At 39.2% G+C, this 16,911-nt stretch overlaps 1 protein-coding gene across 1 annotated transcript; it reads right to left on the reverse strand.

Moving 5' to 3' along the window:
• Positions 1–311: 311 nt before the first annotated feature.
• On the reverse strand, positions 312–16,245 carry LOC101860782 (zinc finger protein 593). Its single transcript, XM_005090541.3, has 4 exons — positions 16,047–16,245; positions 10,445–10,707; positions 3,991–4,053; positions 312–3,217 (listed from the first exon to the last, which is right to left on the reverse strand). Exons 2-4 carry the CDS (start codon positions 10,630–10,632, stop codon positions 3,061–3,063), a joined length of 408 nt encoding a protein of 135 aa, XP_005090598.1. The 5' UTR covers positions 10,633–10,707; positions 16,047–16,245; the 3' UTR covers positions 312–3,060.
• Positions 16,246–16,911: the final 666 nt, after the last annotated feature.

The raw sequence follows: 16,911 nt of genomic DNA on the forward strand, positions 1-16,911 counted from the left end.
GTTTTCCTTAGAGAGTTTTTGGTAACACAAATCTGTAAGTTGTGGAACAATGTGGTATCTGAGAGGGGAGGCATTGCATGTGTAGTCATAATACTGTGACTTGTAGAGGGTAGTGTAGTACTTTCAACCATCCCAGTACAAGGAAATGGGGACCAAAGGTCAAGGGTCACCACATTCAGGTACAAGGTCACATATCCGACAAGCGACACTTGTGTTATCAGTGTACCACATTGGTTAGTTCATGTATATTCATTTGTCGCTGTTGGAAAATAAGAAAAATAAAACAAAAAAACAACAACAAAATCAAATGTGTGTTTGCCTTTTTGTTTACCGGTATTTATTTTACATGCTACTCACAATAACATGACAAGGTAGCATTTAACATTACAAAACAGAGAGATGAAAAGAAGAGTCTCCTCTGTATTTTCACTGCTCAGACAGAAAACATGCAACACTGAAACAAGAAACGACCGAGTACTTTCTCGAAGTCAAGGCTAAAGACGAAGGGCTGAGTGTCATAGCCATAACCTCCATTGAACCCAGTTTCTATAAAAATTTGATGACCAGAAAAGAAAGTGGATATCCCAGTGGGTCCACCACAACAACAGAAGACTGACTAATAACACATCCCAATACAAACAGAAACGACTTCCAAAGAGCAGTTGAACTTTGGCGAAAAAGCATGGAGCACCCCGTCTTCCAAGGACCCCAGTTCTACATTGAAGTACTCAAGTTGAACTTGAACTCCACTGTCCATATCTCATATCACGCAAAGCGTATAACAGACACTGTGAACGGCAGATGAGCCATTTTTCCAATTCTCATTCTTTGACACTGTGCTGTGGCCATGTCATCCCAGCTAAGCTAAATCTCAAAGGCTGGGTTCTTTCTAAGGAGTTATAAAATTTTCGTTTTCTCCTCATCCTATCGCTTCTATCAGGGACAAATTCCAATTTGAAGGTACATAATTTTTCAAGCTAATCTACAAGTGATAACATGGCAAGAAAAACTTATGCTCAGGATTGGCTATCACTAAACTGGTATTATTTAAATTTTTTCTCATGACTTTGCTACATTAAAAGCACAGTCAAACCTCGCTTTACTGCCTCTCTTCCACTGTAATACCACCAGATTTTGCCTAGGTAAGAAAAGGACACTGTTATACCACCAGATTTTGCCTATGTATGAAAAGGAGAGCCTTTACAGTATTTTTACACCTTCACACCACCATCCACAAACTGAGATGTACAGTCCTTATTTTAACCAATGTAAATTTGCCCCACCATACCGCCAACAAACTGACCGCCAAAGGTACACACTGCACAAGGCGCTCGACACCCACTAGTTGGCGATGTGACTATCTGTCTCCCACGAGAAAGACAGATAGAGAGAGAGAGAGAAGACTCAGCACTGAACACATGTATATCACCAACGAAAAGACACTTTTGAAACACAAATCACACAACAGAATTATGTTCCTTGCCGGCAGTTGGGGCTATACAACAGAGAACCCTGTTGAACTGCCAGCTCCGCTGTTCCAGCAACTTCATGCTCATCCCAAAGATATGGGTGCAACGAGGTTTGACCGTAATAGAGTATTCAAACGAAAATAACTTGTACAATTAACATATGTTGCAAGTTTTCTAAGAAACCAGACCAGAAGTCAACCTAGTGAACTCAAAGCTCAGACAAAAACAGTTAATACACTAAACTGACTTCAAAACCAACATAGTAGGCTACAAGTTAAACACTACAGAAAGTGAAAATTACACTAAACCAAGTTCACACACCCACACACAAGTACCAACCATCCTTCACAGACACATTACCAACACAAATACCAACCATCCTTCACAGCGCATGCCATTAGCCTCATTGATACCACACAGAGTGATGGTGTGGATGACCCTAACTTAAATCCCCAATGGGGTGTTCATAAACTTAAGTTGTGTGAAGAGTCCCTGCACCTACTTAGCAGAGGAGGATATTGAATTCAGAAACCCTGAAAAAAAAGGGGCACTTCAAAAGTAACGATTTGGCTCACAACTATGGATTTTAAGTTGTAGGCATTTTTAGCTTCTTCAGACTCTCTTACAACTATTTCATCACAATGAACCCCCTATAGCCTTATTTTTTTTCCATACCAGGCGTGTTCGTCACCATCATTTCCTCATAAAGTCCATATTTTATTTTTCTTTATCGCTCGTTTTCTCCAAACGTGGTTTTGATCGATATAATTTTTTTAATAACTCCACCATTTTTTCTTCAATCTTCATGAAATTTTCACAGAATTAAGAATAATTAGAAAAGTCGCAAAAATCCAATATGGCCACCATATCCATGGAAACAAAATTGTTTTCCTCAAATTTGAATGCAGATTTTACTACCCCTTACTATGCTTGTTATATGTGTGAAATTCGATAACATTTGATCCACTAATAAGCAAGATAATCTTCAGCTGCTGCCCCCCCCCCCCCTTAATAAAAAACCTTACAGTGTTGAAAGGGTGGTCTACCAACACAATAAGTACGACACCACTTTCAATTACACTTCAAAAGAAAGAAAGAAAAAAAACAGACTTGCTTTCCTGCACAGTGAAGCATCAGGCCACAGTGGCCCTTAAGCCTCTCCTTAAACCATCCCGACCCAACGGTGGTGACATGCTGGGCAACCCAACTAGCCCTATAGCACTACCACTACCAGACAGAGCAATGGAAACACAAATTACTACCAATTTAAATATAAGACTTTGACTCTAGACTGCCAGAAAAACAAATGCAACCTCTTCACACATGACCTCTGGACAATATAATAACAATTCTTTAAAAAAACTGTTATTCTAAAGACCTCCGAATTCAATGAGTCTTTCCACTGCAGTATCAACTTGTCTCCTCTGTACGACTGCAAGTATTACCTCTGGAAACTTAGGAAACAGCACAATGAGACATGAAAGAAAACCCCGCCAAATGCCGGAGTGCAGCAAATTTTCCGGGTGTATGTGGCTCAAGGATAAAAATAAACAAATAAAATCAACCAAAGTAACAAGTCATTAATTAAAGGCTATGCAGGCTTCATGGACAAATCTCCTTCTTCATCGGAGTCATCATTTGTCTCTTGTTTCTGGACCTCGAGTTTACGGGGCGCTATGTATGAGCCCATCCCAGCAGCCCGATCCGCTTCTTCTTGTGTGTAAGGTTCTGTCTCCAAGGCCTTGAGTCTGTGGGTTAAAATGGGGGGAGGGGGGGGGGGATAATAATAATAATAAATAATAAATAGCATTTGTATAGCGCATATCCCCGCTCAACAGCAGGCTAGCAGGCTCTATGCGCTTTACACTATATTATTACCCCAGCAGACCATAGAACATTCCACAACATACTCAGCTTCCCGGGAAGCATACAGTGCAAGCAGCTGATTAAGCGCTCAAACACTAACAAACTGACAAGATAATCAGAACATGAACATGCAAGCTGGAATTTATTTTGACAACAGGGAGGGAAAGAAGAACCACTGTCCTCCATTCGGAACACACTTTTGTTTGTAGCCACCACCACTACATTCCTCTTATATGATGGCCTACCACATGTACTGGAGCACATATCATGACAACAGATCTCCAAATTATGATAAAGACATCAAATTATTTTTATGAAATTAAGCTGTTTTTATCAAGTTACTCAAATAAAATAAATGGTAAAGGCCATCACAATAGAAAGTTGACTACATAATATACATCTGGAAATAATACATTCTTGGCCTATGAATGATATCCTTAAAATTTAATAATCTATATATATAATATATATATATATTTTTTTTTTTTTTATTATTTTTTAAAAATGAAATATTTATGAAATATTTTTTATGTCCTCCATAAATAAAATAACCTAACAATCATTGTGTATAAACAGACTGCCAGCAAGAGAGGTAAGAAGCTCATGAACCCATAAGACATGGACAGAACCATAAGAAGACACAAAAAAGGCATACCTGCGTTTATGTGGTTTACTTTTGAAGTGATCTTTCAGGGCTTTCTCATCAATAAAATGCTTCCTGAAATGGAGAGGATGATCGTGAAGTTATATTGTGAGCCCACAAAAAACTACAAACATCATTTATTTATAATACAAAACGTAATTTAAAAAATTAACTTAAAGAATAAAACCCATCTTTTTTTTTTATAGTAGAGGGTTTTACGGCCCTCGCAACTGCATAAGGTCATATGAGCGCCAAGGGGTGGGTGTCAACAGAGAAGTCTTTACAGGGAATCAGACTTATTCTGCTCACCTCTCTAGCTTCAACAGCACAAAAGGTCTGCTTCGACTATCAAGGCACCCCAGAAATAGCAGGTCACAAGAGAGTGACAAACATACAAAAGAAGTAGAGAACATGACATAGTAAGGATTAAGAAAAAAACGTAGCAGTTCCCTGTTGTAGATCAGGCACAGTTATGAGCGTGACATGAATCAGCCCATTTACAATTCTACTGTGCTTGAACGAGAAATGTCCCCCCTTTGGGAATGGCCAAAAGACACTACAGTCAGTGGCACTGTCCCGGGGGTAAAACCCATCTAATTATAGCTGCCTAATTCAATCTCTCAAAATTGAAACAAGGAACAACCCCCCCCCCACACACACACAAAACAAACAATCTGTATAAATTATATTTACACAGTTGGTTTACTTTGAGTGAGTACTAACCCTAGCCGTACGTCGTGTTTTACTATGTATCCATATAACGTGGGGAACTCTGTGCCACCACTTTCTAAAGAGGAAATTTACTTGTTAATCCGATCCGTACGTATTGCATAGCAATCTGTCAAAATGATTTTTTGAGAAATACTGAAAGTTTCAAAGAGATCTTCGTACTAGAAGTATTCTAAAATGCGAAGAATACAACCCGCGGGGGGGGGGTACAAAATGACCCCAGGGCAAACGGATACGGCTAAAGGAGAGGTGTTACTAAACCTGTGACTGTTAAAGCACAGAATAATGACATTTAGACATTCGGAAACCATATAGTTATTCACAAAAGCAAGGAGCACATTCAATAATAAATTGGCCATTATGTTATTATTACATTGTTTTCATTTATTTAGTCAAGTGATCAAACATTTAGTCATAACTTTGAGAAAACAAATAGTTTCTGGCTGTCAGGACAGAAAGAAAGTGTGCATAATAATAATAATGTATCGATTCAAGATTGATTGGTATTTTTTTTTCCATTGAAAGCAAGACAAATGAACAAGCTTTACAAGGTATAAGATGAAACCAACAACTTCCCATGCCCAAAATTTGAGAAGCGCCGCATTCCACCACATCATGCTCATTTATATTATAGATATAATATATATATATGTGTGGCAGCGTGGTGAAATCAGGCTCTCATGTAGTTGTTGTTGTTAGCGATCCAGTAGCATCTGAGCGTTAACTCTTCTGCATGATGCCATTCTGAAATAGCTGCATGTCTGTTCTAATTTTCTAGAGGAGTAGAGGCAGTTAGATGTGTGGGGTAGCTTGGGAAGAAAACATCCCCTCAGATCGGTTAGTTTTCTACAGAAGAACAGAGGATATTCCACTGTCTCAGAGGGGTAGTCACATAGTGGGCAGGCAGCAAACTGCTTTACTCCAATTTGGTAGAGATGTTGATTGAGGAGCACATGTTGTGTTCTAAGTTGGAAGATTATGGACTGATCTCCACTCAACTCATTGATTGGATCTTTGACCAGTGGTTTATTCATGTGGCCATAAATCATCCTTCCTGTCATACCTGAGGCCCATGTGCACATCCAGCCTTCCTTGAGACCTTGCAGGTGGCGTAATCAGTAGGAATATTAGGCTGAGGGAGGCTAGCCCCTTTCTTTGCTAGAGCATCATTTCCCGGTATCCCAGTGTGAGAAGCGATCCATTGTAGGACCACTGTGATATGGTGCCTACTTATCAAGTTACATAGGCTCCAAATCAAGTGTGATATATCTTTGTTCACATCAGTCCCACTTTCAAGTGTCTTTAGTGTTGAGAGGCTGTCTGTAAAGATAACAATGTCTGTGGTAGCAAGTGGGTTAGTGTCAAACAAGTAGTTGATGTAATTTGCTGTGTTGGTGATAGCCTGTTGTTTGGCAATGAAATTGGAGCAGAAGGACCCACTGGAATTAAAGACTTCCTTTTTTATCCCATTGGGCAAGTTGATCACTGACCCATATCCAGCATTAATTGTTGCCTTAAAGGCAGATCCATCAGTGTATGAGTGGATCCATGTTGGTGGATAGGAATCACTTGTTTCAAGTGAAGAATATTTTAGTGCCACAGGATATGTGTTTTTACTGCTCTTGTCCAAAAGAGTTTTCCTAATTTCTGGCTTTGCTATGGTGAAATGTGGTGGGAGAGTTGAGGGGATTCTTTCCAGAGGTTTTCTTGGAGACTGAGGACAGTGTCAAGTACAGATTTTGTATTCTTTAGTCTTTGATTGGGTTTCCACTTGTCAACAAGAATTCTATTTGGGGGGTTATTTTCTAGCCTTTTAGATCTTTCATATACTTCTAAAGCTGCCCGTTTTCTTCGAGTTTCTAATGGCTCAATATTTGTGTGGATTTCACAGGCCGCTGTCGGTGAGGGTCTCATTCCGCCAGAGATAAGACGATGAGCTTGGTTTTGGATGGTGTCCATTGAGTTCTTTGTAGTTTTACTGTTAGCTAAAACAGCACCTGGACATGGATGGCTGGTGCCTCTATAAATAAATCATTGATGTCCAGGTAGTTTTACTGCAAATGTTTGGTAGAAAAAGATTATAATTAAAAAAACAGCTCTAGCCAAAATAGAGGCCTCTCAAGGTGTTCTTGTATGGTCCCCAGTTGGTACTGGCTAGTTGTTTGATGAGATTAAGTCTCTTCATAGCCTTCTTTCTAAGGTTGTTGGTGTGCTGTTTCAAGTTGCACTCCAAGATACACTGGGTTATTCTCTTTTTTCAAGTTGGTACCATCTATTTTGAGAGGGATTTCAGCATTTGCAAGTTTATAGTTTCTTGTAAAAACAGAATAGACAGTTTTTTTGCAATTTATTTTCATCTTCCATAAACGGCAATAGGTTCCTAAGGTACATGCGCTGTTATGGTCAGCATAGCCTTTGAAGGGGGGGGGGGTGTCCATTAGGGTCACCAGCTTTCACCGTCTTCTTAAAGATAGTAATCTGTTCCATGAAGTTCAAAGTGCTACTGGGGGGACAATAGATGTTGTAAAGTATGAGCTTGCTTTTGCCATACCACAAGGTGACTTTATGTGCGTATGGGGTGCCAATTAACCGTATCCGTACGCCTTGGGGTTATTTTGTACCCCGGGGTTGATTTCTTCACATTTTAAGAATACTTTAGTGCAAGATCTCGTTGAAACTTTCAGTATTTCTCAAAAAACCATTTTGACAGACTGCTATGCAAAGCAAATGGATTGGATTAACAAGTAAATTTCCTCTTTGGAAAGTGGTGGCACAGAGTTCCCCACATCATATGGATACGATAGTAAAACACGACGTACAGATAGGGTTAAGGAGCTCTACTTCACCCTGGATGTCAATTACGATATTGGTTATAATCCATTTGCATGGATAAGTGGTATACCAGCCATGTGAATGGAGAGTTTCCTGTAATAGAGCAATGAGGATTTTTCTTTCATGCAAAATTTTTCCCATTTATGTTTTTTTCTTTTCCAAGCCACAGACATTTGCTTGAAGAATATTGTGAAGTCTATAAGCTTCTCTTTTCCACTACCAGTTGTAGGGGGTGTTTTCTTCTTGTTTTTCCATTTTCTCTGTTTTCTGATTTTCTTTTTCTTCCAATAACCATCCACCAGGCCAGCTTGGTTGCCCACAGTACTAAGACCTGGGGGAGACCTTGATTACCGAGGTGGCGTCTCAGCTCGTACGGGATTGTCATTTGTGAATAGCATCTTAAACTAGTGGTTCTGTGATTTTCCTTCCATCCCGGGGTAGGAGATAAAGCAATGGCTGTAGGTGCAATGCCACAAACAAAAACCCAGCTCCATCACAGAGATCGCAAGTATGTTGGTGAATGTTGTATTATATTGAAAAGTTGTTTGAAGATATAAAGAAAAGAAAGACGTTAAATTAAGAGCATAGCTGCTGTGTGTTGCCGAAACACCTCTGTCCATTAGTCCAATCAAAAAAGAAAAAAAAATATTATAATAATATAGTGGAATCCTGTTATAACGAGGCGTATGGGACCGGTGAGAAATGTCCGTTATACCAGGATTCTCGTTATAAAGAATCCAGTAATAAATTAAATGGAAATAATAAAGAAGGCCTAATCTATCAGTTTGGTGTTCTGTTTATTTCTTTTTGTTATCTACCCTGATGATGACATTGTTCAACATGACCTCCAGGTCTTACTTGATCAAAAATTGAATTGGGTTTCTTTCTCAAGCGATGTTGACAGCACGGCGTTGGCGATCAGAAAGAACTGTGTTGTCCCCCACCCCACCGCACCCCGTTGTGTGTTTCATCTGCTTGCGCACGTTACTACACATTCACTCCATCCATCACAGCATTGTGACCTCTCCATCCCCGCATCAGAGAAGTGAGGGCATGGGTAGTGGTAGGCCTAGATAATCTAGACTAGGCTGGCCTATCACACGATGCGTTCTGCTTGTCTGCGCTTACCACACCCTCCCCACTCATTCGCTCCGGCCTTCTTTGTTGGCAAACGTGGGCTCTCCTATTTTTTGTTTCGCTCAGGGAGTTGATGTAAGGTCCTAGGTTTCACCAACAAGTTTCTCAACTGGCGAGGTTTATATGTATAACTGGCCTGTGCGCTGTGCACAGCAGCAGCAATATTCCGCTATAACCGACTCCCGTGTTTGTCCGATTGCGCTATAGCAGTATTTTATTTACAAATATAAAGAAGGGAAAAAAACAGGGTTTTAGAATAGTGTCTTAATAACAGACTTCTCGTTGTTTCAGGACTTGATATAAGTGGACTCCACTGTAATAATAGTAATATAATAATAACAATTGAAAGTAGGGTTTTCCTTCCCCCTCCCAGAGCAACCAAGTCCTCTCATCCCCAGAGTTGGGGGCAGGGGAAGGCAGGGCAGGTCCCAGGGGGTTAATGCTGTCAACAAGCAAGACGCAAATGATCTCTGCACCTTCTCCGCAGTCATAGGGCTCTCCGATAAATGCAGGCTTAATACATGTAAGTGTAGCTGAGTATACCCGGTACGGCATTAACAATATGCCACTGTACCCCCCATTAACCAGTTCTCACTCATTCTCTTGTCGGTCATGGATACGAAATGAGACTCCAAAGAATGAGAAGTGTGAAAAAAAAAAAATAAATAAATAAAACAAAATGGACAGAGATAAGACTTTGGGCTTTCTTCTCCCCTCCAAGAGCAACCAGGTCCTCTCAACCACATAAGAGGGACCGGGGAAGGCAGGGCCGGTCCCAGAGCGCTAATGTTGTCAGCAGGCAAGACGCAAACGGTCTCTGCAGTCATGGGGCTCTCCAATAAATGTATGCTTAATACATGTATGTAGCTGGGTATTCCCCATGCAAAGTCACATCCAGCAGTACAGTGCTGACAATAAACCTCTGCTTCCCACCCGACCAATACCCGTCCCAACTTCAGGTCAAAGACAGGTTGTTGATGGAGAGTGGAAAAAAGAAAAGTGATAATAATAATAATAATAATAAAATGAAATAAAATAAAACAATAAAAACAATAGGAAGAGTAAGATATATAATAAAGTAATATGTGTCTCTTTTCAGGGTCACCCCATGACCCGTTAGCTTCCTCTTTTTCTTTTCCTGTTCGAAGAGTACTAATCTCCCCCCCCCCCCCCCCACCACATAGAGGTGGGTCTATTGGGGGGGATCAGGCCCTCATCAGAATAATGAAATTGAAGAAAGTGTCATTTTTTTTCCCTTTTGGGGGGGGGGGGGGGGGGGGGGGGGGTTTAACACCACTGTTGTCCAATTGAGAACACATTTCTGGGTGGGTTTTACTGAAATATGTTGATTAAAGGCACAAATAATGTACGTTTTCAGTTTCAACGGACTAACAAGCTATTCAAGCAATGGGAATAACCAAACGAAGTTGGTCTTTATACATGTATATATATACAAAATGCAAATAAAGTAAATTTAGATCATTTAAGAGAGTTGTTGTTATCGATCCAGAGATCATTTAAGAGAAAGACAGGCAACTTTAATCCTCCCTGTCAGGGCCAACCTAGACCAAGAAGGATATAATATATATATATATAAAATAATAACGCCCAAGCAGACAGGAAGATTCTCGATAGAAAAGACATACCTTCATGGGAATCCTACCCATGTCTTCTGCAGGTGATGGTAAACAGCCTTATCATTACAACATGGACACCCACCATATTAGGTAACAGATCAGACAGGAGAACAATAAATCAGACCACTTACGCGCAATGCAAACAGTAAAACTGCCCTGCTCCAGGCTTGTCCAGATCTACTGGCTGATTGACCATTTTGTCTGGACTCTTCATGTCGTCATGAATCTGATCCAAATCTCTTGTCCTGCGCTTGGTTCTGTACTTCTCCTTCAACGGTTTGTCTCCCTTGTGCATCTTTTTTCTGCGGTAACGACCCATTCTGGAGACAGGTTCACGAACGCAACGAGAAACAGCAGATTTTAAAACTCTTTAAGATGTGATGGATGATTCCAACTGGGGAAAAAGATAAAATTTTGTCGAACTGATTATCAGTAAATCATGAAAAAATAGCAGATGTTCACAAGTCTCTTAGTTTTAGTCCTGGCAGCATCCAGAAGACAATTGGGCAAACAGAAGTAAAGAGTTTGCATTGTTCCAGTCCTCACTCTATGACTCTATGTCCTCTGATGAAGGTGTATGTTGCTAGTTGGGCGATTGTGTAATAGAAAGTATCTTGGCGGCTGCATCTCCAAAACTGCAGACTGCATTGATGACATCTATCAAATAATAAAAATGGGACCTATTTTAAGAATACCAGAGACAATGCCCTATCAAATATGGTAATGGAGACCACATGGAAAAAGAAGAAAAGGTAGACCAACTGCTACAAAAGTATTCGAAAGTACAATCAGGGATGAAACAACCAGCCAAGGTCTGGATATATGTTAAGTAGCAATGCCCACCGAGCGCGTTTTGTTCTGCCGATTTTTGGCCCCCGCAGCGGGGGTGTTTCGTGGGACGCACTAACGCAAAGGTTGTTGTCTTCAACTCGCTCTCACGCCGCTTCTCATGAATGGATATGAATGAAACTTGGCAGCCAATTAGAAAAGAGGTCAATCTCGTAGTATGCAGTTTGACAACATTGTACCCATCCTAGAAGCAGTCGAAAACGTTTGCGAAAGTGGTTGATGTGGTGCGCTTTGAAGATTTTTCGGAGCTGTGATTTGTCAAACTGACTGATACGTTGTACACCATTTTTCTTTATTCCCTTAAAATTTCAAGCTTCTGTGTTTAGCGGTTTTCGCGTAATCTTTAAAAATGTGAGAGTAACTAAGGGAAAAAGTGGCATTGCTATTTGCGCGAACTGGATGAACGACCTGCGGCTGGGAAATTTCCACTGAGTGACGTCATCAGCCATCGGTTGCCTTGGGCGCTATAAACGAGGCCCCGTTTATGTGAACCGGAAAGGGGGGGGGGGGAGGATACTTGAAAACTAAACGGGGGGCCTTGATAACTTGCGTTTTTGTTGCATTTTAGTCACAATACAATAGATGTAGTCATTTTTATTTGCTTGATTGCATGACAGAAGAATAGAAACAGAAAAGCAAACATCTTGAGAAGTGGTATGGCATTGTGTTTGCATTATGAAAGCCTATTCCCCCCTCTTGGGAAAGCACACACTTGGACTCGTCTTGTGTGCTCTGTTTGGAAAAGTGAGGCATTAAGATTGTTATTAAAGAGTATGGTACTTATTTAGTCCAGTCTGGGAAGATAGTCCCGTTTAAACATTGTTATCGTTCATGCGTGCGTGCGTGAGTGCGTGCGCGTGTAAGAGAGAGAGAGAGAGAGAGAGAGAGAGAGAGAGAGAGAGAGAGAGAGAGAGAGAGAGAGAGAGAGAGAGAGAGAGAGAGAGAGAGAGAGAGAGAAAGAGAGAGGGGGGGGGTAAATATGTTACATTTATTGTATGAGTTGTAGCCTACACATGAGAAATATTCCCATGACTTGTAAACTATCTGAACGCATCTCAATCTACCACACAATAGGACACTGTCCAACAATGGAATATACACAGAGACGATCTTAATTTCTATAACAAAGTATGCATGCTTTTACTAGTACAGAACTGGATTTATTAGACTAATAAATCCAGCTCTCTACTTACATTTTTGTGACAAATTAATCCAGAGCATTGCTTGGCAAGGAGGAACCTTTTATGTTGCCAAGTTTCATTCAAATATCATGACTTTGGGAGAACATATGACTGATAATCTTTGTAAATCTGAAAAGAACGCCACTTTTTTACCTGTTAATGTCTTTACAACTCAAAAAGTATGACAGATATTAAAAATCTGACTGCATGACTAGATTCTGCATTAAAAAATGTACTAGACTGCCAAGTTTCATTTACATATTCCAAGAAATAGGCGACCTATGACAAATATTGTCTCAAAACGCACCGAAAACCGCCACATTTTTACCTACGTCTTCATAACTAAAAAAATAGGATAGCTATGAAAAATCTGAAAGCAGGTGTCTAGATTCTGCACTAGAAAATGTACTGGGTTGCCAAGAGTTTCTACTAAATACTCCAAGAAATGAGTGAGTTATGATGAATATTGTCTCAAAACTCACCAAAGAACGTCCCATATTTTGGGGTTTTTTCATTATATAAAAGTGTACCAGAAATTAATTGATTAAAAAATCTGTACCCTTTTTGGTTATTGATGGATTTCAAAAATTCAAAAAGTTCCATGCTCTGTCAGGGTTGGGTTGATTTAAATCAGTTGATTTTTTAAATTTAAATCAACTTGATTTTTAAAATAAAAATCAGTGATTTAAATCACTTTTTTTTAAATGTATTTTTATTCAGTTTTTACACATGCATTTCAACATTCAGAATTCCTTTCCTTGGTTTCATAAAACAGATATAAGGTTTAGTAGACTAATATAATCATGCTTAAAAGTCTGCTTTCCCCACTTTCACTGTAAAATAATACAGTATTCAATTTACATTTTTTTCCATAATTGAAATCAGAGCTGGGTTGATTTAAATCAGTTGATTTTTTTATATTTTAATCAACTTGATTTTTAAAATAAAAATCATTGATTTTAAATCACTTTTCAAAAAAATGTATTCAGTTTTTACATATTTAAACATTCAGAATTCCTTTCCTTGGTTTTATTAAACGATATAAGGTTTAGTAGACTAATATAATCATGCTTAAAAGTCTTCTTTCCCCCCAGTCACTGTAAAATAATACAGAGCTTCTCAATGTACTTTTTTTTTCATAATTGAAAACCAGGGTTGGGTTGATTTAAATCAGGTTGATTTAAATCAGTTGATTTTTTTAATTATTGAAATCAACTTGATTTTAAAAATAGAACTCAGTGATTTAAATCACTTTTAAAAAATGTATTCTGTTTTTACATCTTTAAACATTCAGAATTCCTTTCCTTGGTTTTATAAAACAGACTTAAGGTTTAGTAGACTAAAATAATCATGCTTAAAAGTCTGCTTTCCCCCCTGTCACTGTAAGTAATAAAATAATACTGTATTCAATTTACTTTTTTTTTCATAAGTGAAATTAGCATTTTCTTTTTCTTTTTAGACAAACACAAGCGCGCGCACACACACACACACACACTGTAATAAAATGCAAGTTTATCTATGCATAATTACCCCCCCCCCCCTTCCTTTTAGACTGACATTTTCTTCATTTTTTGTTTGCAGCCATAACTCACTGATATAATAGCAGATTAAGGCTTTCTAAAATAGATAATTTCACGGTAAGGTGCGCCATCTTGCTCAGGGGTATTGAGGGTTACACCCGTGCATCTCTGTTTACATCCGGTTTGATGGTGTGGGACGCCCTTCTGTGAAGTGATTAGAGCACACTTTCATTGTAATTGTCATTTTGAAGTCTGCTCGTCCTTTCTGTATCTGCCTCTCCCATAATTTCCTTTTCTCCTCGTTTGAAACTCCAAACCATTGCATTTCAGTCACATGGGATCTCTTTTTAATCAATTGGGGTCTACTTCTTGTGTTACTGCATGAACCAACACAACAATGGTCGTACTTCCCCATCTTGCTACTAGACTAATGTTTCTAGAATCTAGATCTATATCTAGTTTAAAATCTAAAATTCAATGAAAGAAAAATCTATAGAACTAAGAAAGATTAGTCCTACATGATGGTATATCGCTAGATCTAGATCTATTAAATTACCAGAAATGTAGATTCCACAAAACAATGATTTCCTCACTGTTAGTCTAAAAAAATAATAACGAATGCCAATTCCATTTCACAAAATTACACTATAAAAACACACAGTACAGTCACATGATTAGTAGATCTTGGCCTGCGTGAGGCAAAGAGGGCAGCTGACAAAACACACTTTCAAAGGCAAACAACACACTTTCAAGGCAGTTTTTGCGTTTCTCATGCATAACAACTGATACTAAAATGAGATTGTGCGTACGTTTGACTAGATCTAGACGTTAGATTGAATTTAGGCGCCGATTTAGCGTCCATGTGCCAACTGCCCAAGGCTGTTGACAATGTAAACAAAGGAGCATTGCAGACCGGAAGTAACCCTGAGTACCCCTGGACAGTATGGCGGACATTACCGTGAAGAGGTCTATTGCAGTTGCTTAAATTAATCATTAGTTAAAATAAAGACAATGCATTTTGCACTAAAAGAACTTACTTTAGCCTCCAAAAATCCCAAACTGTGTCGACATTTTAAATTTTTTTTAAAAAATCTGATTTAAATTTAAAAAATCTGATTTAAATTTTAAAAATCGATTTTTTAAATTTTTATTTTAAAAATCCAAAAAATCACCATCCCTGTGCTCTGTGAAGATAAAGCTACAAAATGCCCCATTGCAAACACTTTCTGGCAAAAAAAGGTTTTTCGTGGTCATTGCTACTGAAGATTTTTCGGAGCTGTGATTTGTCAAACTGACTGATACATTGTACACCACTTTTCTTTATTCCCTTAAAATTTCAAGCTTCTGTGTTTAGCGGTTTTCACGTAATCTTTAAAAATGTGGGAGTAACTAAGGGAAAAAGCGGCATTGCTATTTGCGCGAACTGGATGAACGACCTGCGGCTGGGAAATTTCCACTCAGTGACATCATCAGCCATCGGTTGCCTTGGGCGCTACAAACGAGGCCCCGTTTATGTGAACCGGAAAGGGGGGGAAGGATACTTGAAAACTTAACGGAAGTGGCCAGGGATAGACAAGCATGGCTTCGACCGCTTTCTCAACTTTCTACCTCGTGTACTTATGGTAGAGGTAGAGAGTGTAATTTAAAGCAGCAATAGAAAATAAAATTAGTGGCAAACAGCACAAGGAAATGACATATTCTTTAGATCTAGATCTAGATCTAGAAACTCTGCTTCTTCATGTTTTGTTTCCTTAGATTTGATGGGTAAAAAATTACTTCACTGACATCCTTCCTCATCTTAACTTCTTATCTCCGGCAAGCCGCTCCCAAAGGCTTGTTGTGGTTGGAACCGCTATGCCGGTAAGCCGCAGATCGGGCACATTCCTTACAACAACTTTGATACCAAAATACTTTTTATACTTTTAGTCCCAGTTTTACTGGAGTACTGTTGCCTGTGCCTGTAGGCCTAGACTCAAGATCTATATATATATATAGATATAGATATATAGCAGATTAGTCTAGATTCTACTACAGTACAGTACAAGTACAGTACAGTACAGTGTCGTTGCGTAGATCTGGAAATTAGTGTGTTAGTGTGTAAGTCCTTGAACAACACCAGGTCTGATTCAGATCTACTGTTAGGAAGTAAAGACCTTCTTCCACAGTCCATCCTAAAAACTCACCTCTTTGAAACTTCCAAATCGCCGGTAGTTGTTATTAGTGGTGCAATACAAGCTACGATGCCACAGCTTCACCACACACACATGGGACGGGAGGAATGAGAGAGAATCGAAACCGGAAGTAAACAACCTGACTGACAAGTTGACAACACCTACTTGGCATTGGGCAAAGTTTTTGCCAGTAGTTTTTACTTAAATCTAGCCAAAACGCTCTAAACCTTCAGAAACCAAACGACTAAATTCTAATTTCCACACCTCATACTCCTGCCATCAAATACCTTACATGTAACCTCAAATCCATAAACAAACCAAAATAGGAGATAACGAAAAGAAAGCTGGGGAGAATGATGTTAAAAGCAGAAAAGTCCAACCTATCAAAACAGCAAAAGGAAAGCATTTCAATAACAATATCACACCCAGAGATTAGATGTAGGCACAGAATTCTACACTAAGTGTAGAATTCTGTGGATGTAGGCAAGGAGATTAAAAGTAATGGAGGATGCTCTGTGGGCGGCACCGCACGCCTGATAGGAGTCCTCTCTCGCGGCGGAACTGTGGGCTACCTGCGCTGCGCGAATGCTCGACTCACGCACTGAAATCTAGATAAGAAAGAAGGTTTTATTCCGAAGTCATTGAGATTCGTTCTAAACTCCTTGGATGTAGGCCAACGAGTATACATTCGTTCTCAGATTGCTGTAATCATTGAAAAATAATAAGAACAAGTTACATTCGTTATTCCTGCATTGTAGAGGAACCAAAGCGACGCATTGAATACGAGTCGGAATGACGTGCTGACCGTGCTGTATTTGCTTGGCTGGCACAATCTATTTTTGTTTTTCATAATCTCTTTTTTTTTTCAAGACTGGTT

This window comes from Aplysia californica, unplaced genomic scaffold (genome assembly GCF_000002075.1).
Source record: "Aplysia californica isolate F4 #8 unplaced genomic scaffold, AplCal3.0 scaffold00019, whole genome shotgun sequence".
NCBI classification, from domain to species: domain Eukaryota; kingdom Metazoa; phylum Mollusca; class Gastropoda; order Aplysiida; family Aplysiidae; genus Aplysia; species Aplysia californica.

Coding starts and splice junctions, on each gene's coding strand:
- LOC101860782 (XM_005090541.3), bottom strand. CDS start 10,632: ATGGGTCGTTACCGCAGAAAAAAGATGCACAAGGGAGACAAACCGTTG. Junction 4,054..10,444: donor TTTTACTGTTTGCATTGCGC/GTAAGTGGTCTG, acceptor TCTCCATTTCAG/GAAGCATTTTATTGATGAGA. Junction 3,218..3,990: donor AGTAAACCACATAAACGCAG/GTATGCCTTTTT, acceptor TTTAACCCACAG/ACTCAAGGCCTTGGAGACAG.